Below are 21,531 nucleotides of genomic sequence, written 5' to 3'. Positions count from 1 at the left end.
CTCCAAATTTACAGTTTTATCATTCCATCTATAGTAGCTTTGCAGTGTGTAGAAATGGAATTATTTGTATGTCACTGTACCTTCACCACTAATGCCTACATTTCTAAAGCACTCTGATGACTGCTGATGAGTGTCATAGAAATGCCTATACACAAAATAAATAATCATTTCACCTCATTAACTGAAGCGGATGGACTCAGTAAAGATGATTTCCCTTTGTACTTTGCCTTTGTAAATTATATTATTTCGCGACAGTGGAAGTAACACTGCTGTGATGGCACTTAAATAGTGAGACTGTCAAGAATCTTGTCAACATTTCAGCTTTGAGCAGCTTGGGTTTCTGCATGAATCTCTTTTTTCAGAAAATAAACCACGGTTTGTCAGAATTATGCCTTCAAAGACTTCTTTCTGATAGCTTATGGGAAGGTCAGAATTGATGGTGGACTATGAGAGAGTGGATCATACCAGCCAACAACTGTACCCACAGCAGAAAATTTTGGTTCTTTTTAGCAACACTGGGAACAAATTTAGCTGGGAAACTTCAAATACAGTTTAACAGACTAAAACACAAACACTGAAGAAATCTTTAAATGAAACCAAAACATATTGGGCCACATTTGTCCCTGGTGTAGAGATCTATTGATAAATGATGTAACAACCAACTATTAGATATTACATTATCATTGTCAGATTGCAAATGATCTCATTTTTCTGTTTATTTCTTCAAAAATACTTCACCACATGTCCCTTCATATACAATGGAACTGGTATGTGAGAGAGAGATTCATCTTTTCTCAGGCAGCTAGTAAAATATGTGTTCCAGAGGAATGGTGGAGAGTACGTATAGAGAAATCCTTAAGTCAGTCAGTCAAACTCTCACTGAAGTCACTGAGAGCTTTCCAGGGTAACGACTGAGTAAATTTTCAGGGCCAGATTGTGATACTTTTAGTCACATTGAGAAGAACTTTACTCCACCAGTAGTCCAGTTGAAGTCAATGGTGGATAAGGGTACCATTCACTGTGAGAAAAGTTATCATATTCTGACACTAAGAATTTAAGGCCACTTTTTACTGAATTCAAGAGCATGTGCATATTTTGACAGCCAAGGACATTGGCATGTGCTAGGGAAAGATAAATAACATCAGGCCTAATCCTACAAACCCTTACTCACATCAATAGTTCAATGTACAGCAGGGGCTCCAGCGCTGCAGACTATACAGCATAAATTCCTGTAGGGGGCTCCAACGAGCAGCGGGACTTGACTAACACAACAGCTAGAAGCACTTTCAAAGCTTCTGGTGGGAGTGAGCACATTACTTAGGACAACTGAGGCAAGTGACAGTGTCCAACCTAAAACTCTGACCCAGAGGCCTGATTGTATTGAATTCAATGGCTCTACTCGTGTGAGTAAGGAATATTCCATGAGTAAGAGTTTGCAGGTCCCACAGATTTCAAACCCCTTCATTTATCATGTGACTATGAGGAAAAGATGCACAATATTTGAAAAAAAAAGGTACCGTTCTGGCTTGTGGTTAACGGGTCAGATGGCACTCCTCCTCCTTCCTCCACTCCTCCCATCTCTCCCCTTCCCTCACTTCTACGCTTTCATCTAGACCACTAGCTATCCCAGTTTATTTGACAATACACTGTTGGGTCTATGGGCATGGTGATTGGAGGGCACATTACCAAAGTATAAACCGTCATGTCTCATGAGTGGCAAATGCTTGGCTGACCCAAATCTAAAGAAAAGTTTTGACTGACCAACGAAAAGTTTTCATTTTGAAGCAATAATAAATAATGAATTACACACCGAAATTGAGACAAAGCAGTTAATCTGGAGTGATCTTCAGTATGATACTCTACATTCTAAACCCAAGGAACAGATATGGGCTAACATACATTATGGACAAACATAACATTCTTTGCCTGAAAAGCTGACCTTTCTGTTCATTAAAATGTGTACATTGCTCAAGTAGATTATCTACCTTCTCGCTTATGTTTCAAGAACCAATATGTAAACCAACACCTTCTGCAGAAGATGGGTAACGGACTTAGTCATTTTAAATCTCCAATATCAATCCCTACAATAAAAGGAGTGTTCAATACAGTATCAGTGGAGGCTGTACTTCCCCACTCAGAAAAGTGAGAAAATAGAGACAGAGGAAAAAATAAAAAGATTACTGTCATAAACAGATAGCTAAGGGTTAATGTCTCTTTCACCTGAAACACCTGACCAGAGAACCAATCAGGAAACCGGATTTTTTCAACTCTGGGTGGAGGGAATTGTGTGTCTGAGTCTTTGTTTTCTGTCTGCCTGCTTTCTCTGAGCTTTGGAGAAGTAGTTTCTACTCTCTATTCTTCTGTTTCTAAGTGTAAGGACAAAGAGATCAGATAGTAAGTTATATGGTTTCTTTTCTTTGGTATTTGCATGAATATAAGTGCTGGAGTGCTTTGATTTGTATTCTTTTTGAATAAGGCTGTTTATTCAATATTCTTTTAAGAAATTGCCCTGTATTATATCATCTTAATACAGAGAGACCATTTGTATTTTTTCTTTCCTTTTTTTTATAAAGCTTTCTTTTAAGACCTGTTGGAGTTTTTCTTTACTTCAGGGAAATTGAATCTGTATTCACCAGGGAATTGGTGGGAGGAAGAAATCAGGGGAGATCTGTGTGTGGGTTGGATTTGCTAGCCTGATTTTGCATTTCCTCTGGGTGAAGAGGAAAGTGCTTTTGTTTCCAGGATTGGAAACGGAGAGGGCAAGTCACTCTGTTTGGATTCACAGAGTTTGTGTCTGTGTATCTCTCCAGGAGCACCTGGAGGGGGGAAGGGAAAAAGGATTATTTCCCTTTGTTGTGAGACTCAAGGGATTTGGGTCTTGGGGTTCCCAGGGAAGGTTTTTCAGGGGGACCAGAGTGCCCCAAAACACTCTAATTTTTTGGGTGGTGGCAGCAAGTACCAGGTCCAAGCTGGTAACTAAGCTTGGAGGTTTTCATGCTAACCCCCATATTTTGGACGCTAAGGTCCAGATTTGGGACTAAGGTTATGTCAATTACCCCAATTCCAAGAGCCACTGGCATCTGTGACTTTAACCAAAGAGCTTTCCTAGATGAAGTATCTATCTGTCCCAGCACCCCAAGCTCTATGGCACACATTCCTTCAGGGGATTCCATAGCAGCAGCAGCAGAAATACCTTATTCAATGGTCTGTTAGCCACACACAGCAAATGAAGGGTACTTTAAAAATGTACTCGTGTAATAAGAACATGTAGAGCTAAGTCAAAATGTTCTGCTTACAATGACCCACAAAATTCTGACCCAGAGCCCCTACTGTATATTAACTATTTATACTTTTACACATGAAGGTATCACATGTCCCATACATTTTCCTACTAGTACAGAGTTGGCCAGATGAGTGTGTAACTCACCAATTAATTTATGCTGACTAGTGCTCATCTGAGAACAAAATAGGAAAACACCACATTTGTTCTAATACTTGTAGGGAGTCCTTGAGAGCAGCTGCTATGGTTACCTAACAAATAAACAAACCTACAGTACAAACTGCTCACATTATTTATATATTTTGGAAAACTTTTGGAGAATATACGCAGCTCTCTGGTGCTCAGACAGTGGGGTAGTACATCTGTTTCATTCAGACGGTTGGCTGCATTCTTTGCCTGATATTAATACCAGTGACAATTTAGTAACATAACCACTGGCATGAGAAGTCTGACTTCCAGAAGAACAGATGGTGATGACTGTCTCAGGTTAATTTTAGGCTTCAGTAATTGTTCACTTATTCAGCATTGCTATAATATATGAGCAAAATAGAGGAGAGGAGAGGGAAAAGAAAAAGAAATGTGCAAATCCCTTACCTGTTTCCCATCCAGGGTATACAATTTTTTGACCACACCCGTCTCCAGTTTTATAGCTTCAGTGATATCAGTGAGAACTTGCTCAAACGAATGTGCAGTCTTCTTGTTCAGGAGCACGCGAACAGCCTTTCGGGGCTTCACCCCACTGCGGATGATGGTCACCAGCTTGGGACGCACAAAATCCTTGTTCTCCCTTGCCTGGGCACTGTTGCTGCTGGCCAGAGACTGAGGTGCTTTCAGGTTGGCCGATGTCTTCACATTGACGGACCAGTTGGGATTGACATTCTTGGTATACTCCACCTTCTTGAAAAAGTTGTCAGATGAACAGACATAGCTTTCCCCTTTTGAAAATAATAAATACAGAGGCAATTATTTAGGGAACCAACACGTTGTTATTAACACTGGTTGGAAAATGGGGAGAACATTGCACAATTCAAGTTTATGAAATTTTGGTTCCATTTTTCATTGAAATGTCATTTTCATAATAATTATTCAACCAGTTTTGATTATTACCTACATTTCTTAGGTGCTTGTTACTATAGTATCAAGGAAAAAGCAAGTAGTATTTCCCCAAAACACATACACTGGTCAATAAACCACCCCTTACAATAAACAGAAACTAATGGACTACAACCCAGTGACCAAGGGCCAAATTCACCAAGGTATCTAGGCACTAAAAATGCTTATAGACACTTTTATGAATCCTTCTAGGTGCCCAAGGGATTCGGGCACCTGTCTGCCATTGAAAACCTCGAGAAGTCACTTCTATGAATCCCATTAGGTGTCTATCTGCACCTGTAGGCATTTAAATACCTGTGTGAATCTGGCCCCAATTGCCAAGAGATACCAACATTGATCAAAAAGGTGCGTGTTGCTTCATGTCTGAAAAATGGTGACAATCTGGTTCTGAAGAATCTCTAGTGGAAGCAAATTCAAGGAACATTATGCTGATGAAACTAGCAGGCATTGCACATGGGCTTTATTGTATTTTAATTGATTCAATAGAAAAATAAGACCTGGACATAATTGTTTTAAATGCTTCACCTAATGCTATAGCTCACTTAAATATTACACATTTTCTGTACGACACAAATCCAAGAGCATGCTTAGCGGCCATAGATGAAATGTGAGAAGGTTACATTTGAGTTTAATCCACATAATGTTGAACAAACAAAATAAGCATTTCAAAATTTGGTTCAAATTTTCATCTGCAATCAAATATATGGAATCCTACCTATCCAGGGTTTTACGTCATGCTCATCTCCAAGCTATCTGAGCACTGGGGGATTTGTAACATTTTATTTTGGTGGAAATCTGCAGGATTCTAGGGATTTGTGGAATTTATTACTGGGGCACAGACTGTAAAACAGTCCCCCGTGGGAGTGGCAAAAGCTGAGTTGCCTGAGTCATATCAGATGAGGCTGTAGAAAGCACTTGAGAATCCATTGCAGGAAACAATTCTGCAATGGATAAAATAAGAGATAAAATAATGTAACAAGTCTTTCTCTGTTTAATATGAATTTCATAGAAATTCAATGAATTGTCCACAAGTCCAGAGGAACTTATGGATCTGTGGGGTTTTGTTAGGATAATCTTGCAGGATTTGGGTGAAATTTTGCTATGTTTCTATTTCAAACCTATCAGAACATTTTGACTTTAATTTAGTTTGGACTAGGTAGACTATCCTTTAAGGAACCGTTCTCCCTGTCAGTGGATTGGTTGGGTTTTCTTGCATGCTATCTATGAAAAGCTACAGTGATAGGATGTACACAAATATTCATCGTGATACCTTTCCTTTGTGAAAAGACATTGGGCTTGATTCTCCATTGCTTGAAACTTTGTGTCAACATTTACACCTGTACAAAGTGGTACCAAATCAAAATTCTCCATTCACTTTCACCAGGGGTAGCATTTTACACCTCACTTCTGCAAACTGAATGCAGCAGCCATGATTACACAAGGTGGAAGACAGCAAAGAATCAGGCCCATAGTGTCCTTACATTTGTCCTTCTCTGCCTATATGACATTCTTGACACAGGTACAGAGAAGCTTCCTTCATATAACATATGGCAAGAACACTAATAGCTTTATAATACATGGAAGCCTCTAATAGGCTTAGAACGAATGTGTGTTTAGTGTTTACATTCTTATTACTGCTCAGTGTGTGATGGCATGATAAGAAAGTAATAGAAAAGATACATAATATAAATCTTACTCTGTTCCTTTTGGATGTAAAGGGCTTAAAATTCTTTTAGATACTTAGCTCCATGGGAGCAGGGACCTTGTATTCAAATTGCCTGCAAAGCACGGTGCACATTCATAATGCAGTATTTAATACAAAATAACAATAATGTTATGCAAAGGGTCAAGCTGGGAGGAAGGAGAAGACCAGAATCATATGTGAACAAGAGATGGGAAGTAACGACAAAACACCCCAGCATAAAGTGAGACACAGGGAAAGAAAGACACAAAATTTAGGATGATTATTTGATTTTTTTAAACTATGCGTTTGATCAAGCATTGTACCCCAGGGATTTACATTATGGCTGCAATTCCATTATGGTGTTCTGAAGGCATACACAAACCACATGGACCCGTGTGCAATGCATTTATGCTGTCACCAGGATCCCTCAATCACAGACATTTCATTTATAGTTGAGGCTTCATAACACCTTATATTTCTTCCATTGGACCTAGCAGAAGTATAAAGACATTACACAATGCTTTGCTATTATGAAGAATTCCCACTGGAGATATTGATCATCTTTCAGCAGCACCTAATCCTAGGTTTTTCTGATTAATAAATGATAAGCTGCAGTTTATCTATCTGTTTCAGCTCAGCAGCAGCTGGTGTTCAGGGGGGGTCCTGCCTTTATCCAGCTACATTGCTGGTTCTGTGGCTGAAGCACTGCAAGTGCCAACTGACTTACACAGTGAGAAACAACCCCCGTTAGAACCCTGAGCCTTCCACTAGTCAAACAACAGACATATAACAGGGATGGGCAACAGGCAGCTCAGGGGCTGCATCTAGACTGCTAAATCCTTGTATCTGGCCTGCCATAACCCGGCTCAGGGCAGACAATACAGCAGCACTGCGGCCAGGAACGGGGCAGGGCATCACCAGCCTGAATATGGGCATCACGAGATACTGGGATGAGAGCCAGTAGGCTAGAGCACGGAGTGGGGGACAGGCTCTCCAACCTCCTCCCCCGTGTGCGAGTTACATCATCCTACAGACCTGACTCCCCCCATGCAATCCCCCTTTGCATCACCCCGTCCCAGGTACAGTACCTGATTCTCCCCCTGCATCATCTCCCCAGGGCCAGGACCCAACTCCTTCCACTTCCAGTCATACTCCCTGGGAACAGGACTTGACCCTCCCACACTCCCTGGCCTGCCAAAGGGTTTAGTGATTTTTTGGTTCCTCTACTATCTTAACGTTGCCCATCCCTGAAATATAATATTTACATTCTAGAGCGAGGAAGGATGGTCTTGTATTTAATCACAGGCCTGAAAATCAGAAGATCTGGGTTCTATTCCTATTTCTGCCATAGGGCTCCTGTGTGATCTTCGGCAAGTCACTTAACTGATCTTATGCCTCAGTTTCCATATCTGTGAAACAGGGATAGTAATATCTACCACGCTAGGCTTAAATTATTAATGTTTACATAATGCTATTGGGGTGCTTGAATAAAAAAGGATACAGAAAAGCAAAATCTATGCTTGCACTGTGTCCTATAAATACACAAGCCCTTAAAGAGAACATTTTTTCATGAATAAGTTCCACATTTAAAAAGAATAAATCAGCGCTTACTGTTCTGTTTGCTGGAATGTAACTGTTATATTTGCTCCAGGAGAAATATTTGAAATGTCTCACTATGCTGTGTAGTTGTCTAGTATATTTATAACACTCTGGAGGAGTGAAGGTAATATTCCTTTACTAAATTATAATGCAGGGATGCTGTGGGGCTAGATAGTCTAGTAGTTTCAGACACTGGCCTTTCAAATTATGCTGATGGTCACATGTGGAAAACGCAATAAGTTTTGTATTTTCAACCTAGACCCTAGTGAATATTTTTGTTCACATCACAAAGCGAGCCAGCAATTTTCTTTGACTGGCAGTTTGCTCTCAGGAGAAACCACCATTCAGAACAGAAGCAGAAGTGTTGCAGAGAATGACTGAGGTGCAGTAGTAGGTCTGTATTTAAAAATCATTGCCTCTCTTTCTGGAGCCACAAATTTAAATGCAATGTGGAAGGGGAGGTCTCTGTTTGTTATTTTAAATCTTGGATTCATTTTATGTATGTCCGAACCTCTCATATTTTATGGCTTCAGAGTTGCCAATTATTATTATTAAATTCCTCACAGGGGAATTCCTTTTTTAAACTCTTCTTTCTCTTTTGTCATGTGCCACTTGGAGGCATTTTTGCAGCAATCTATCAAATCTGCTAAAATAGAGTTCTATTACTGTGGATTCGTTATTTGGTACAGAACAACAAACAAGCAACAACAAATGACTTGCGTGACAGGGCAGTAGAAGGAATGGGCAGGCATCTCAGGGAACATAAGAACACTCCAAGCACAAAGAGGTAATACCTCGAGAATCAAAGGGTTGTCCAGGAGACCAAATGAGGTCTTCTTTCATGGGCAATGGATATTTCTCCACCCACACATTTATTAAGTAGCTAATGAGAGGTCAAAGTATAGGATACCCATTCTCAAACTGTGGGTTGGGACCCCAAAGTGGGTCACAACTCCATTTTAATGGGGTTCCAGGGCAGGCTCAGACTGGCGATCTGGGGCCAAAGCTGAAGCCTGAGCCCCACCGCCCAGGGCCGAAGCCTGAGGGTTTCAGCCCTAGGTGTCGGGGCTCTGGTTACAGGTACTCTGCTTGGGACTGAAGCTCTTGGGATTAATTCCCCCCCCGACCCCGTACAGGGCTTTGCCCCCCCCCCCCAGATACACAGGACCACGGAGCTCAAGTGGGCTCAGGCTGCACAATCCCTCCAGGGATCATGCAGTAATTTTTGTTGTCAGAAGGGTGTCGCGATGCAATGAAGTTTGAGAATCCCTGGTACAGGACTTCCCAGACACAAAGAAATATAACTGCAATAACCACTTTGTGGTTTGGTGGAGGGAACACAGTTTATCAAATGGTATGAGGGAGAGAAGCACAGAGCAATACTGAGAGTCAAACACAGAAGCAGAGAGCTTCCTCCGGCCCCCTGGCCTCACTCCTGCCAAGGCTCACACACGTGTTAAAGTTTAAGTCATATTGAATTCATTATGAATACTTATGTGCCTATGTCTTTGCAGGATGGGGTCTGTTATCATTCAGGATCTGAATGCATGTTCAGTAATGCAGTTGGAGCTCACATCCATTAAGATACAATGAGCAGCCATTTTGTTGTATTCACACATTGAATTCCAAATGGCAGCCCCACAGCCCCAAAAACAATTGTCACATTGACCTCTGCAACCTCCTCATCTCAAAGGAAAATCTCATGTGCACATTTTTACTTGTTTTTCTATTTAAAGAAAAATGTGCTATTAAATAAAGCTTTCACTTTCATGGCACCAGATCACTGCAGAATGTATGTTCAATCCATAGTGCCAAAGTGACACAGGATTGCCTTCTCTCTATCATGGCACACAGCCAGTCCAAGGATATACGCCTTTTGTGACGGCAGAGACAATGATTTGGTTTAAAGTTTCAAAGTCAAGCCTAAGTCATAATTACTGTATTTTCCATTAGAAGCTATGCCATCTATCGAATTTAATTAGTCCACTATGGCTTTAAATTAAGCACAGCTTCCATTGCATCTAAACTTTTTTTTTTTTAAAGGAACACTAGGCTTGAGGTGTGAGCTTTAAACTGTAGAGGCTATCAGTTAAGCCTTAACGTAGCTTGGCAATCTCCCTTTGACAACAGCTAATGATGACGGAAGGTCACCTTTTCAAAAAATAGCTTCTCAATTTGCACCAGCTAGTTTTGTGAGTCCAATACATTCTGCTGTAAAATTTTCATGCACAAGTGAAGCTGGATTGAGGCCATTTTGAAAATTTAGCTGCCAAGGATTATTCCAATAAATAGTCTCTCGTGGGCTGAGGCCAGCTCTTCTGGTTGTCGATTTGGCTCCCACAGGTCATATATTTTATAATGCATTTGACTTTCACATTTCTTGGGGATTTATGACTTCAATGGGAATTGGACTCAGCCCCTTGCTGGAGCTCATAGACTCATAGACTCATAGGTCAGAAGGGACCAATCTGATCATCTAGTCTGACCTCCTGCACAAGGCAGGCCACAGAACCCCACCCATCCAATTTTATAACACCCCCTATCCCAGGACCGAGTTATTGAAATCCTCAAAATTGGTTTGAAGACCTCAAGCTGCAGAGAAATCACCAGCAAGCGACCCGTGCCCCACGCTGCAGGGGAAGGCGAAAAACCTCCAGGGTCCCTGCCAATCCGCCCTGGAGGAAAATTCCTTCCCGACCCCAAATATGGCAATCAGCTAAACCCTGAGCATGTGGGCAAGAGTCACCAGCCAGCACCCAAGAAGGAATTCTCTGCAGTAACTCAGTTCCCATTCCATCCAACATCTCCCTCTGTATTATGCTGGATTGGCCATTCAGATTCTACCACCTGGGTTTCGTGCCATCTGAGGCACGAGGCGGGATTTTCTGTTGTCCTGAAGGTTTCTCCAGTTCCTTAGAATTTACTTGCAAAAGGCACCATTTTAAAAATGGAATTTCAGGGTGAATTTTTTTTCTAGATTCTCTCACAAGAGTCTTTAGTTTAGGAGTAAGAGGTGCTTATTGATGTTGCTTGTAAAATAAGGCAATTATATAAAAGATAAATGGTATGTTCCCATACTGTCTTTCATATCACAAGACCCCAAAGTGCTTTGCATCCAGAGGGCACTCACCATGTCAACTTTGGGATATGACTCAGTTGTCATTTTGCGTCAGCAACAGTGAAAAACAATTCAGTTGAAATGCAGCAGTAATTTTAGTTATTAGAATGTAAGTACCCATTCTAGAGTGATTTTTTTCCAGGACACCAGCCATGTACACTAGTTCCAAAGGTTCCGGAACCTCCTTCAGTTAGTTTAATACTGAAGTTTACTGCACTAAGTAAACTGCACACACACCACACGAGCATTTCAACACACCTACTAATATACCCTCTGTTCTAGCATGCGCTAGGCTCTTTGTAAAACATAGCACAGATTCTCTGGAAGGGAGTCTCTCCTTTCATCACTTCAAAGACCTGGTCAGGCTTTAGTAAGGAATCTTCCCAGGACATTATGGACTGAAATGGTTTGGATATATTTCCTAAAATCAGCTATATACCCCAAGAATGTCAATGTATTGAAACCAGATCAGACCGGCAGAAATCCTATTCAGCCTCTTAAAATGTTTATGCTGGTGCATGCCTGGTTTCGAATTGTTGTTCTGTGGTATGGACCACTAACATTAACCCTTTGGATGTTAGGCGTTATGTGCTAGTGCATTCGACTAGAACATAGGCATTCAAAGATTATATACCTAACACGGGGCAACACTGAAAGTGTGCTAAGCCCAAAAGAGAAGGGAAGTTTTGCAGCAGGCACATACTTAATTTCTCTTAAAAGTTGTTCTCCTTAAATCCTAGCCAACCTACAATCTGCATTTACCATCTCCTCAGTTCTCATCATGTTTAACTTGTGCTAAGTTTTCAGCTGGTGCACATATTCAACTTCATCTCAAACCCTAGCCAAAGTCACCCAGGGATGTTTTATACAAATGAAACCAGCTTCTGACCAGTAGCGCCAATGAAGCCTAGGTCTACCTACTAGAGTAGGTGAACTATCTACCATCATACAATGCAGCCTAACCCAAACCATGAACCAGACAAGGATAGACCACTTTCCAAGGGAAGGAAGGCTCAGCAAAAAATGAAGGCACTGGATAGGAATTCAGGAGATTAGGGTTCAGTCCCCAGCTCTGCCACAGACTTCCTGGGTAACCCCGGGCATGTCTCTGAATCTCTCTGCACCTCAGTTCCCCACCTGTAAAATAAGGGATCAGAATATTCCCTTTTTCCCCACCCACTGTCTATCTAGAGTGTAAACTCTTTGGGAGGGAACTGTGTCTTCCCATGTGTTTGTACAGTGCCAAGCACAGTGGGGTATCCAATTTGGTTGGTGCCTCAAGGCACTGCTTTAATATACAGCATCAGCACAATGGGGATTAGACCATCTTGGGAGAAGTGGCAGTATGATAAAAGGCAAAAAGCTAAAAGTGGGAAAGGAGACAGAAGGAGGTTTAGGGGCAAGGAAGAACATGGGGAGAGGCAGAAAATGAGCCCATATTGGGGAAAGATTATGGCAGACATTCCAGGTGAAGCAGAAGAGCTTGGGTTTGGTATGGTAAGAAATCTGGAGGCACAGGAAGCTCTATAAATGCATTAGGAGCAAGAGAAAGACAAAGGAAAGTGTCGGTCCTCTATTTCTTGGGGAAGGAGAGCTAATAACTAGGGCCCTACCAAATTCACAGTCCATCTTGGTCAATTTCACGGTCACCGGATTTAAAAAATAATAAATTTCATGATTTCAGCTATTTAAATCTGAAATGTTCTGGTGTTGTAATTGTAGGGGGCCTAACCCAAAAAGGAGTTGGTTATTGTAGTGGGGGGTTGTGGTACTGCTATCTTACTTCTGCACTGCTTCTGGCGGCGGTGCTGTCTTCAGAGCTGGGCAGCTGCAGATCGGCGGCTGTTGGCCGGAAGCCCAGCTCTGAAGGTAGAGCCGCTGCCAGCAGCAGTAAAGAAGTGAGGATGGCATGGTATGGTATTGCCACACTTACTTCTGTGCTGCTGTCTACAGAGCTGGGCCATCAGTCAGCAGCTGCCGCTCTCCAGATGCCCAGTCTGAAGGCAATGCAGAAGTAAGAGCGGCAATACTGCGACCTCTTAAAATAACCTTGCAGCCCCCCTGCAACTCCCTTTTGGATCAGGATTCCCAATTGGAGAAACCCTCATTGCTCCCTTGAAATCTGTATAGGGTAAAAGCATACAAGACCAGATTTCGGGGGGGAGACCAGATTTCACAGTCCAAGATGCATTTTTCGTGGCCGTGAATGTGGTAGGGCCCTGTTAATAACTGATTCTATCAAGAAGGTTGACATGTCTAATGCCTATTTTGCTTGTCTTCACTAAAAAGGTTAATCACGACAGATGCTTAACACAATTAATATTAACAACAAGGGGGAAGAAAAACAAGCCATAACAGAGAAAGAATTGGTTAAAGAATATTTAGAAAATTTAGATGCATTAAAGTTGGCAGGACTGACTAAATTCACCCTTATGGTACTTAAGGAACTAACTGAAGCAATTTTGGAACTGTTAGTGATTATCTTCAAGAACTCAGGGAGGACAGGTGAGGTCCCAGTTTACTGGAGAAGGGCAAACATAGCACCTATCTGTAAAAAGGGGACTCAGGAAATTATAAACAAATCAGCCTAACTTCAACATCTGGAACAAATTATTAAGCGATCAATATGTAAGCACCTAAGGGATAATAGGTAAGTAATAGCCAGGACAGAATTGTCAAGAACAAATCATGTCAGACCAATTTAATTTCCTTCTTTGACAGAGTTACTGAACTAGTGCATAGGCGAGGAAGTAGTAGATGTGATATATCTTTATTTTAGCAAGGTTTTTGACACAGTCCTACATTAAATGCTCCTAAGCAAATTAAGAAAATGTGGTTTAGAGCAGTGACTCTCAACCTTTCCAGACTACTGCATCCCTTTCAGGAGTCTGATTTGTTCTGTGTATCCCCAAGTTTCACCTCACTTAAAAACTACTTGCTTACAAAATCAGACATAAAAATACAAATGTGTCACAGAACACTATTACTGAACACTTGCTTTCTCATCCCTATCAAATAATTATAAAACAAATCAATTGGAATATAAATATTGTACTTACATTTCAGTGTCTAGTATATAAAGCACTATAAACAAGTCATTGTATGAGATTTTAGTTTGTACTGACTTCATTAGTGCTTTTTTCTGTAGCCTGCTGTAAAACTAGGCAAATATCTAAATGAGTTGGTGTGCCCCCGGGAAGAACTCTGAGTACCGCCCAGAGATATGCATACCCCCAGTGGATAACCGCTGATTTAAAGGATACTACTATAAGGTGGGTGCATAATTCGTTGCAAGACCTCACTCAAAGAATAGTTATCAATGGTTTGCTTTAAGACTTGGAGGATGTATCTAGGGGAGTCCTCTGGGGTCTGTCTGGGTCCAGTACTGTTCAACATTTTCATTAATGACTTGGAATGGAGAGTAAGCTTGTTAAAATTTGCAGATGACACCAAGCTGGGAAACGTTGTAAGCACTATGGAGGACAGGATTCGAATTCAAAACGACCCTAACAAATTGGAGAAATGGTCTGAAATCTACATGGTGAAATTCAAGAAAGACAAGTGAAGTACTACACTTAGGAAAGAAAAATCAAATGCACAAATAGAAAATGGAGAATAAATAGGTAGGCAATAGTACTGCAGAAATGGATCTGGGGGTTATAGTGAATCACAAACTGAACATGATCCAATAATTTGACGCAGTTGCTAATATCATTGGGGGGGGTATTTTAACAGGAGTGTCATAACTTGCCTACTCTACTTGGAAGAAACATTTAGTGGGACTCAACACTACAATTGCTTCCAAGTTCCACTTGAGGCTATAATGTCCAACCTTCTTTCTGTTCATCAGATGACACAAGACTAGGATTGCTGCCAGACTTTGGTTAGTTCAGCATTGCTTAATGTGACCCTGCATCCTAGAAAGAACGTATTTACAGTTCCCTGATACCCGCTGTTTACAGAACAGCCTTCCATGATATGGATGTTATAATAAAAAGTGCAGAAACAGTAACACTTAATACTAATTGCTTTTGTTATAAACACTGAATAACTGAAAAGTCTATGAAGATCAGTCTCTTTGATAACTACCTTTTTCAGGTTCTAGTTGCTGTATTGAAGGTTATGCTTTATAAAACAATGACTGTAATTATGCTTTCATTACACTCCAATTATTCTTTTTGATACATGTAGTTACCATTAGTATAAAAGGTTAATTATATGACTGAAATAATTTTTATCCCTTTACTGACATTTTGGGTTTTTTTCCTGCATGTGCTTAAAACCATAAAATCTTATAAGCAAGAAGTTAACTGCAATGAAAAATTATAGTCCAGTTACAATGCAACTACAGCTGCTGTAATATAAATTATAACCCATTCATGTCTCTCTCTCTTTCGCTTGGTGTTCTGCAAGCAGGCTCGCCATAGTGCTATGGGAACGTTGTTATCATGGAGTAGTTGGTAATTAGGCTATTAACTTTACATTTTTATTCATTGGAATGGGGATTTCTTTGTTTTCATTCCATTCAGACACATGTGTACATTGGCTGAGGTTTCGTAGTGCGACTCTGCCAACCACATTTTAAATAAGTACTTGTTTTTCAAATTCACGTCAGCGGCTAAATCTTTTTTATTGCCATTTTGGTGTGACACACCAAAGGCAAAGTGTCAGCACCCCCTGCTGTAACCTAATCAGTTAAACAAACACTTTTCCAGGAGCTGGGTAACGTTCCTGCTTGCAGCACAGTGAAGCCAGTGCAAAATGATTAAAAAAAATAAAAAAGGCAGGGCTATTTGCTTCTACTCCACTGCAAAAACAGGACACGTAAGAGATAAACCAATGGAACAGGAAATGTGATGTTTCCTTTTTCTGAAGCTATTACTGAAAATGGAAGAGTTACATTAAACTGTGAAACCTAGAAAAATGTGGCTGGCAAATCCCACTGGAGACTATTTTGGACATACTAAAAGACTGACACTAAATATATGACATAATCATTAGTTTAAAAAAATCCTCACACTTCCATGTGTTTGAAATCTGTTCTTAATCTAATTGTAGTAAAGTTGTAGTATTCTATCATCTCTGTATCTTTACTAGTGAAGCTCCCAAAGCAATACTACTTAGTATATTACTTATTCTAATATGTTTTCATCCATAGAACACAAAGTGCATTACAAAGGCAAACAAGCTATCCATATCGCCATTCTACAGGTGAGAAAATTCAGGTGCAGGGGGAGCCGGGGGATAGAGCCTTCCTCAAGGCAAAGCTCAGTACAGAACCAACCTCCTTCAAATGTGCAGGCCAGTGTCTTATTCATTCAAACCTGCTGTTTCCTAATAAAAGGAAGGGGCCTCGTAACTGTCCTATAGTCTCATCAAATGAGCCAGAAGTCTGTTTGAATGAAAATGCCACCAACATGCTTCCTAACAATATCAAAATAGCTTCAACACGGTGAATTCAGATAAGAAAAAAAAAAAGTGTCTAAATTTCTAATTGAGAAGAGAGCACAAGAATTACTGCGGGCGTCCTCTTCATTCATTATACACAACTGTGCCAACTGCAGACACCCTCTCTTCCCCGCCATGGCATTGCTCCTGGGAATGAAATGAAGCTCTGACCACGTAATGATATTATTTCCTGTCTTGACTTCAAGTGGCTTTGTCTCCAGAGTGTGACATCATTAAAGATGGCAGCCCATTGGGTCAGAGGTAACTCACGGGGCCAAAATAACTCCGGTTTTCTGAGAGCAAACTGAACAACCTGCCCAAGTTCTGAGCTGACCAGATTTCACGCTGAATCTCAGTTTTAGAAACAGTTTGGAATAGTCTGCAATTCAACAATTCCATAGATAACCTACACACAAACAGACACCAATGCCTACCAAAAAACCACTAAAATAGCTGTTAGTGTAAATGTACACATTCTTGCACAGATACACATACTACACAAATGCTGTCCACACACACTCCAATCCACAGACATTGCACATCCCTCCCACTGCACAGACATGCCCCTACAGCCACTGCACACATCCCCCCCAACGCGCAGAAATGCCCCTACAGACACGGTGCACATCCCCCCACTGCACAAACGTGCCCCTACAGACACAGTGCACATCCCTGCAATGCACAGACACACCCCTACAGCCACTGTGCACGTCCCCCCAACATGCAGACAGGCCCCTACAGAGACTGTGCACATCCCCCAAACACACAGACACGCCCTACAGACACTGTGCACCTCCCCACCAACGCACACACACCCACCCAATGCACACACACTGCACGCATCCCCCCCACCGCACAGACACACCCCTACAGACACTGCGCACATCCCCCCCACCACATAGACAGGCCCCTACAGACACTGCACACATCCCCCCCACCACACAGACACACCCCTACAGACACTGTGCACATCCCAACGTGTGCACACCCACCCAATGCACAACCCCCCACTGCACAGACAGGCCCCTACGGACACTGTGCACATCCCCACCAACACGCGCACACCCACCCAATGCACAGCCACGCCCCCACAGACACTGCACACATCTCCCCCACTGCACAGACTCCCCTACAGACACTGTGCACATTCCCCCCACTGCACAGACACGCCCTTACAGACACTGCGCACATCCCTCCAACATACAGACACGCCCCTACAGACACTGTGCACATCCCCACCAACACGTGTACACCCACCCAATGCACAGCCACGCCCCCACAGACACTGCACACATCCCCCCCACTGCACAGACCCCCCTACAGACACTGTGCACATCCCCCCCACCGCACAGACAGGCCCCTACAGACACTGCGCACATCTATGCCAACACGCAGACACGCCCCTACAGACACTGTGCACATCCCCCCAACATGCAGACAGGCCCCCACTGACACTGCACATATCCCCCCCACCACACAGATAGACCCCTACAGACACTGCGCACATCTACGCCAACACGCAGACACACCCCTACAGACACTGCGCACATCCCCCCAACATGCAGACAGGCCCCCACTGACACTGCACATATCCCCCCCACCACACAGATAGACCCCTACAGACACTGTGCACATCTACGCCAACACGCAGACACACCCCTACAGACACTGCGCACATCCCAACGCACAGACGCGCCCCTACAGACACTGCGTACATCCCCCCAATGCATGCACACTCACCCAATGCACAGCCACGCCCCTACAGACACTGCTCACATCCCCCCAAAGCACAGCCACGCCCCAACACACAGACACACCCCTACAGACACTGCACACATCCCCCCAACACGCAGACAGGCCCTCACAGACACTATACATATCCTCCCAACAGACAGACACACCCCTACAGACACATTGCTCACGTCGCCACTGCACAGACACACTGCACACATCCTCCTCAGTGCAGAGACACGCCCCTAGAGACACACAGCGCACATCTCCCCACCGCACACATGGCGCATGTCCCCCCGATGCACAGATATGCCCCTACAGACCCAGCTCCTCTATGCAGACACACCCCTACAGACATGCCTATCCCTTCACATATATTTACCGAACCATCCCTCCACAGACTCCCCCCTGTCCTCCACACCTCTCAAGCAGACAGGCAGGATCACCCCCTTCAGACAGATACACACGCTTCAAATCCAATTGCCTCATCTTTGTATTTGTAAAACTCCCTACAGTCACCTCCCCAAAGCTCTGGGTAGGCATTCAATAGATACACAATACAGCTGACATTACAGTATCATCTACTGAACGCTAAAGAAATGTAACCTTAGAGTCACATCTGAATGGTGCAGATTAATTTCCCCTCCCTAGCCCCTCCTGACTGCACCATAAAGCAATCAGCATATCATGCTAATTACCTTCTTCCAGTTCATCCATGCTCCCAATCTTTCTGGTCCCATCAATGGTGTAGATGTAGCGAACTCCCTGAGGCAGGTTAATGTTATCAGACAGAGAACGGGTCAGGTCAGCCAACAAAGCATCAAAGCTTCGGAAGCGGTCGGAGGACACGGCATACACAATCCCCTTGAAGTAGCGGTCCCCATTGCGATAGAAACGCACCTTCTTTGCTTTCTTCTCATTACTCAGTGCCTGTAAGGTCCGGGTTCGGTAGAAGCTACAGTGAGCACTGTGAGTGGGGCTGGGCAATCCATTCATACGTGAGCCTCGCATGTTTCTGGACGTCTTATCTCTTTCGTCAAAGTGTCCAAAATCAAGTTCCATAGTTTGGTGAACCCTAAAGATCTGAAGCTGAGTGGAGGAGAATGGGGAGGAAGGAATGCATGAGAGATATTACACTGATCAGGCCCCAAATCCAGACAGAAATTACATACCCACAAGACCTTGGCTTTTCTTTGAATGAACAGAAGAAGCAGTTTATTTTCAAAGTGACCCATGTCCTACCCTGATCTAACTTCATATCAATTCTGTGGCTGGAGGAGGTAGGGGCATTTTTGGAAATGACCCACCCATTGCGGGGAGGGAAATGTATTTTTAAATAGCAGCCTGGTTTTAGCACATTTAAGTTCTGTGCAGTTTTGAAGTGTAGTGAATTGAGACCTTGGGCTGAAGAGAGACATGAAAATTACTAACAAAAACCAAAAATCCCACCCAAACAACAAAGGTTGGCAATTAATTAAACCACTTGAGCCTTGGGAGACTTTCCCTGGCAGCAGAGAACAAGCAGATCCCAAGGAGTTAGGTTTCAGTCTTTAGATTTGCAGAAGGAACAAGAGTATCTGAATGTTTGAAATGGGAATAAACTGGTATTTACGAAAGAATGGTCACATGGGAGTAGCCAGTTTCTTTGTGACAGTCTGTTCAATAAAGACTAGCAACCAGATACTAAACTCCCCCCACCCAGCAGCCCCCTCCCAGTCCATCAATCAATTTCTGACACCATCCTACATTTCCAAGAAGAAATGACTGAAAATTTTTAAATTGAAAGGAGGGTTCAATAAACAATTGTCAATTAACCAGTTCTTCCTAGGTTTGTTTCTGGTAAAAGGAAGAAAAAAAATTGGGTCATTTTGTTTGTTGTTTTATTCCCTCTACCCTTAAGGAAATGATTTAATTGTGGAAATTGTCCCTGTCAAAGTATCCACATCACTCCACTGCAAGCACACCTTTCATTGTTCTGATTTGTACTGTATTACAGAGGGAAAGAGAGCAAAACACAGAGATTGCACTGAGTTGGAGACCAAACCCAATGATCAGTGATTTTTGTGTTCTCTTTAAACAGAATTTAGTACCAAAAGCACTCCCCACCCACCCAACCCTATAAAATGAGAAACCTTGCAAAGCTGTCACTCTGGGCAAAACTATTAATATGCAACTCACATATGGTAGCAGTGTGTTCATACAAAACAGAAATGGGATTAAAATCCGATGGCTCAGCGATCAGGTACAAACCACAGGAAAAGCTGTTGCTATCATTCCCCTACCCATCAGATTTTCTGGAGCCAGTCCCTTTTTCAGTATTTTACAATGTCACCATGACCTGTGTAAGATCTCATTATTGACTCTGACATATAGCAAAGCAGTAGCGGGTTATGCAGGCAGTTTTTACATAAACAGCGAGTTGCACATATTTTTTCAGCAGTGCAAATTGTGAGATATGTATTTTAATGTCATGCATAAAACAATGAAATATGCAAGCAACTTTAAACATGCATCAGAGGTTTTAAGGTTTTTTTGGAAACTGCAGATGCTGTAATGTACAAAAAGAAAGAGGTTTCTCTTTTTCCTTTGTATGTGACATCTGTTACTTTCTGCATGGAAATCACTTTAAAGCGCTACTCACCGGTTTTCAGCTCGTAGGGTGGAGATGCTGAGAGAAAGAAAACCAGTCTCACTCTGCCTTTGTTGTCTGAGCTCCAAGCAAGAAATTCCTGCCAGGGTGGATGAGACTTCTCCTAGGTCCTAGTGCCTTGTTCACCCCTTTAATGGTAACTTGGCCTCAGTGTTTTTCACCCTGATGATCAATTATTAGTTTAAAGTTTAATCTGTATTTTAAACAAAAAGAATAGATTCATTCCAGTTCTGCTTACATTAATGGGGGAGGTGGGAGCTAATGGGACAAATGTTGAAGTCATTCCCCTCTGCTTTTTTAGGCAAAGCTCCCATTGACTTCATATGATCTAATCATCTGGAAAGCACTAATCATCTAGCCCCAATCTGGAAAAAAAAATGCAGTTAGGCTTCTGCAGCAGCCTTATGGGGTTTCAGCTGCAGTGGGGTAATGGCTGCAATCCTATAATGTGCAACCAGTTTTGACTTTTGTGTCAAAAAAGTGAGGAAAAGAAAGCCAGAGTTGACAATAGGCACAGGAGCCTGATTCTTCTCTGATGTTTTTACGCTAGCTCATCCTGATTTACACCAGTGTAATTGAAAAGAGAATTGTGCTCACTGGATCTTCATCTTTTTTTGCCCCATATAATTTTTCTGTGTTACAGAACATCCACGACCAAGCTATTTTTTATGTGTATACAGGATATAAATCTTCAAGCTGAGTACCTAGCATAAGCTGACCACTATCTAAAAAGGAGTAAGCAGGGAACGTCTCTAAGTAAACTTTTCCATAACTCTTCACTGTGGGGTTTCTTGCACCTTTTGCTAAACCATCTCATCTGGTACCGGCCACTCTGAGAGATGGGATACTGGACTACATGAACCACTGGTCTGAGCCATGTGGCAGCTCTCATGGATAATTTAAGTGAA

At 42.3% G+C, this 21,531-nt stretch overlaps 1 protein-coding gene across 4 annotated transcripts in view; it reads right to left on the bottom strand.

Moving 5' to 3' along the window:
• Window positions 1-21,531, bottom strand: part of DCX (doublecortin) — a 124,587-nt gene that overhangs the window by 81,990 nt on the left and 21,066 nt on the right. For all 4 annotated transcript variants that reach the window (XM_030576112.1, XM_030576113.1, XM_030576114.1 and 1 more), the window contains exons 2-4: window positions 20,615-20,785; window positions 18,672-19,062; window positions 3,875-4,215 (exon numbers count right to left, since the gene is read on the bottom strand). In XM_030576112.1, the coding sequence (XP_030431972.1) occupies window positions 3,875-4,215; window positions 18,672-19,035 (705 nt within the window). In that variant the 5' untranslated portion in view covers window positions 19,036-19,062; window positions 20,615-20,785. The remainder of the gene's footprint in view (window positions 1-3,874; window positions 4,216-18,671; window positions 19,063-20,614; window positions 20,786-21,531) is intronic.

This window comes from Gopherus evgoodei, chromosome 9, assembly GCF_007399415.2.
Source record: "Gopherus evgoodei ecotype Sinaloan lineage chromosome 9, rGopEvg1_v1.p, whole genome shotgun sequence".
NCBI classification, from domain to species: Eukaryota; Metazoa; Chordata; order Testudines; family Testudinidae; genus Gopherus; species Gopherus evgoodei.
Note: the sequence above shows the minus strand (reverse complement) of the source record. Positions and strands in the feature narration are given on the sequence as shown.